At 46.7% G+C, this 4246-nt stretch overlaps 1 protein-coding gene across 1 annotated transcript in view; it reads left to right on the plus strand.

Annotated features, from left to right (window-relative positions):
• Position 1: 1 nt before the first annotated feature.
• Positions 2-4246, plus strand: part of LOC119292642 (receptor protein kinase TMK1-like) — a gene marked incomplete at its 5' end in the record, with an annotated part of 5388 nt that continues 1143 nt past the window's right edge. The window contains one exon of the mRNA XM_037571408.1: positions 2-2213. Coding sequence (XP_037427305.1) covers positions 2-2213 — 2212 coding nt within the window. The remainder of the gene's footprint in view (positions 2214-4246) is intronic.

The raw sequence follows: 4246 nt of genomic DNA on the forward strand, positions 1-4246 counted from the left end.
GCACCTCATCCTTCTCGCCGTCCTCCTCGTCTCCTCCCTCGCCGCCGCCGCAAAATCTGCCGATGAGGACGTCATCTTTGGCCTCGCCAAGTTGTTGTCCAGCCCGCCCTCATCCTGGGGTGCCGGCGGCGACGTCTGCGTCTTCGACGGCATCACCTGCGAGCGCGGCGGCTCGGGCCGGGTCACCTCCATCGACCTCGGGGACATGGGTCTCACCGGGACCCTGCCCACCTCCCTGTCCTCCCTCACTGCGCTCAAGGAGTTGCATCTCCAGGGCAACGCACTACACGGCGACTTCCCATCGCTCGCCGGCTGCACCGACCTCACCCGCCTTGTGCTCGACGGCAATGGGTTTACCTCCCTCCCAAGTGACTTCCTCAAAGACCTGCCCTCCCTGCAATACCTCAGCCTGGAGGACCTGCCACTCAAGCCGTGGTCCGTCCCTGACGCCATTGTCGGCTCCTCCTTACTCGAAACCTTCTCCGCCTCCAATGCCTCCATTGCGGGTGCCTTCCCAGCGGTTCTCGCCAACCTGTCATCGTTGAGGTCTCTGCGGCTGTCATATAATAACCTCACTGGTGGACTCCCTGCCGGGCTGGCTGAGCTGATTGCCCTAGAGAGTCTGCAGCTGAACAACCAGATGTCGGATGGGAAGCTGTCAGGGTCTATTGCTGTTGTTGCTGCAATGAAGAACCTAAGGCTGCTGTGGATCCAGTCTAATAAATTCACGGGCCCAATCCCGGATTTTAGCAACTCACAGCTAGAGGCGTTCAATGTCAGGGACAATAGGCTTACTGGTGTGGTGCCAGCCTCACTCTATGAGATCAAGACATTGCGTAATGTGTCACTGACTAATAATCTTTTTCAGGGGCCGATGCCTGATTTTCGTGGTGTAAATGTAGACCTCGCTGCTGACACCGTGAGCAGGTTCTGTCAGTCAAGGCCTGGGCCATGTGATCAGCTGGTTACAACTCTGCTTGCGGTGGCCGCAGGGTTTGGATACCCAGCTGAACTTGCGGAAACGTGGAATGGGAACACACCATGTGGTAATTGGATTGGTGTTGTATGCTCAAATGGGGATGTTAGCATTTTTGATTTGCACAATCGTGGTTTGTCAGGGACGATATCGCCGGCTATTGCAAACCTGACTAGTGTTGGAAAGCTAGATCTCTCAAATAATCACCTCACTGGGGTGATACCCGATACTCTGACGACAATGTCAAACCTGAAAATTTTCATTGTCTCAAATAATAGCCTTGATGGTGAACTGCCCAAGTTTAAGCCTTCAGTCAAGGTACTGGCCAACGGAAACCAGTTTGGGAAATCAGATAGTGGTTCCCAGAATGTTTCCGCAGGTGCACTGAAATGGAAATCGGATGCTGGCATGATTATTGGAATTCTTGTAGCTGTGGTTCTTCTTGTTATCATTGTTGGGCTTTTGGTACATCATCGGAGGAAGAAGAATGCAGAGAAGTTCAGGCCAGTCTCATCAAAGGGGTCTGCTGATGAATCTGAGATGATGAAGATTCAGGTGGTTGAAACAAATTGGAGTGTCAATGGACATACTGCAGTTCCAGCTGATTACAGCCAGGTGAGTGCTGGTAGCGCAAACATTACTCATCTGTTTGAGTCCCACGGAATGCAATTGCCTATTGAAGTGCTGCTAAAGGCCACAGACAGCTTTAATGAGGACTGTATTTTAGGTAAAGGGGGGTTTGGGGTGGTCTTCAAGGGGAACCTCAATGGGAGGTTGGTTGCTGTGAAGAGGTGTGACAGTGGCACTATGGGGACTAAAGGGCAGCAAGAGTTCATGGCTGAGATTGATGTGCTTACGAAAGTAAGGCATCGACACTTGGTTGGACTACTTGGGTACTGTACCCATGGCTATGAGAGGCTCCTGGTCTATGAGTATATGTCTGGTGGAACATTGCGTGAGCACCTATGTGATCTTCAGCGGAGTGGTTATACTCCTCTTACATGGACACAGAGAATGACAATAGCTTTGGATGTTGCGAGGGGGATAGAATATTTGCATGGCTTGGCACAGGAGACTTTCATCCATAGGGATCTGAAGCCTTCCAATATACTGCTGGACCAGGATTTAAGAGCCAAGGTATCAGACTTTGGGTTGGTCAAGCTTGCTAATGACGCAGACAAATCAATGATGACAAGGGTGGCAGGGACATTTGGATACCTTGCGCCTGAATACGCTAGTATGTGCATTTCTCATTACTTATCTTTCATTCTCAGACCAATCTGTATTTGTCTTGCACAAGTTTCTTGTATCACATCCATGTTACTCTTTTTCGGGAGTGACATCACTCTCTGCTTGTTTTTTGTTCGAATAACATTCTGTTCTCTTTGCTAGTCAGCACCATGTAATTATGGAATTAGGATTGTTACTTTGCACTGGAAACTAATGCTTGGCACTTCCTACAAGGCGCCTTACCACTTAGAACTGTAATATAGGTGTCTTAATAGTCAGATATGTGTTTTTTCTTTGAGTGAAATACCAAACTCAAGTTGGAAGTGGATATGTCAGAAGTATGGCTATTTCCTTATCTTCCAAATTAGAAGAGGTTAGGTTGTTCTGGGCATAAGTTTTCACTACTGCCAGGGAGATAGAAGAAACTCTAATTACTTCAGGCCTAAATAGATAGTAATACACTGAATGCTGATGCTTTATTGATTGTGGGAGAAGCCCAATATATATGAGGAATAGCTTGGCTTATAAGCCAACTCAAGGAAATACAATCTGGACTCTGAAACAGATTCTAATACGGACGCTGTACCTAATACGAATCTGAACCTAATAAATAACTTGTAGCAGTAAAGGAATCCTAGTCACTTTGGGCTGGACCCAGTGGGTGGTGCAGCCAGGGCTGGGCCCCTCCAACCATATGTGGTAGCCTGCATAACATCTCTCACTCACTGCACAAACAGCTCGTCCTCAAGCTGAAACGAGGGAAAACGAGCAATGAGCTCATCCAACGCCTCCCATGTTGCATCATCTTTAGAAGCCCCAACCCACTGCACAAGGAAATGCTTCACTTGGCGGCGAAGGCTGGACCGAAGAACCTTGGCTCACTATGAAACTTTTTGAGGAGACTGATCATTTGACGTGTGTGTTCCTATTGAGGTGTGTGTTCCTATTGGTCTAGATTTCCTTGCTTTGTAGGTCCGTTGCATATATTCGCTCCTTGGTCCATGCAATATATACAAGCTGTAAGCCTTTAGTCCCAAACAAGTTGGCATAGGCTAGAGCTGAAACCCATAAAATCTCGAAATCAACTCATGTCACATAAATAGGTAACTTTCACGCACCCATGTCCATGACTAGTTCTTTGGTGATATTCCAGTCCTTGAGATCTCTCTTTACGGACTTCTTCCATGTCAAGTTTGGTCTACCCCGACCTCTCTTGACATTATCAACACGCTGTAGCCCTCCGCTATGCACTGGAGCTTTTGGGTCTGCGCTGAATATGCCCAAACCATCTCAGACGATGTTAGACAAGCCTCTCTTCAATCGGTGCTACCCAAACTCTGTCATGTATATCATCATTCTGGACCCGATCCTTTCTTGTGTGGTCACACATCCACCTCAACATGCGCATCTCCGCTATCCCTAACTTATGAACATGCTGCCTTTTTGTCGGCCAACATTCAGTGCCATACAACATTACGGGTCGAATGGCCATCCTATAGAACCTGCCTTTTAGCTTTTGTGGCACTCTTGTGATAGAGAATGCCAAAAGCTTGGCACTACTTCATCCATCCGGCTTTGATTCGATGGCTCACGTCTTCATTGATATCTCTATCCTTCTGTAGTATTGATCTCAAATATCGAAAGATGTCCTTTTGAGGTACCACTTGCCCATTAAGGCTAACCCCTTCCTTTTCTCGTGCCTAGTAGTACTAAAACCACACCTCATATACTCACTTTTAGTTCCACTAAGCCTAAAACCTTTTGATTCGAAAGTTTTCATTCCATAACAAATGGAACGGTAAATAGTAAAAACCTCTTTGGTCTTCACCTGGATTGCTAGAAACCAGGTGGGTTATTAATTAAAATAAGTAAAAACATGTCATGAAATTATTTTTTCATGTAACCTCATGGTACAGTTTCTATCTACCAATCTAAAATCTCTTATTGATTAGTGGACAAAAGGTAATTTGACTGCACTCTTTCTGAATGTCATCTATTTTGGTACAGATGTCCTATATCTGAATGTACTTTTCCTCCTTT

Source organism: Triticum dicoccoides, chromosome 4B (genome assembly GCF_002162155.2).
Source record: "Triticum dicoccoides isolate Atlit2015 ecotype Zavitan chromosome 4B, WEW_v2.0, whole genome shotgun sequence".
Classification (NCBI taxonomy): domain Eukaryota; kingdom Viridiplantae; phylum Streptophyta; class Magnoliopsida; order Poales; family Poaceae; genus Triticum; species Triticum dicoccoides.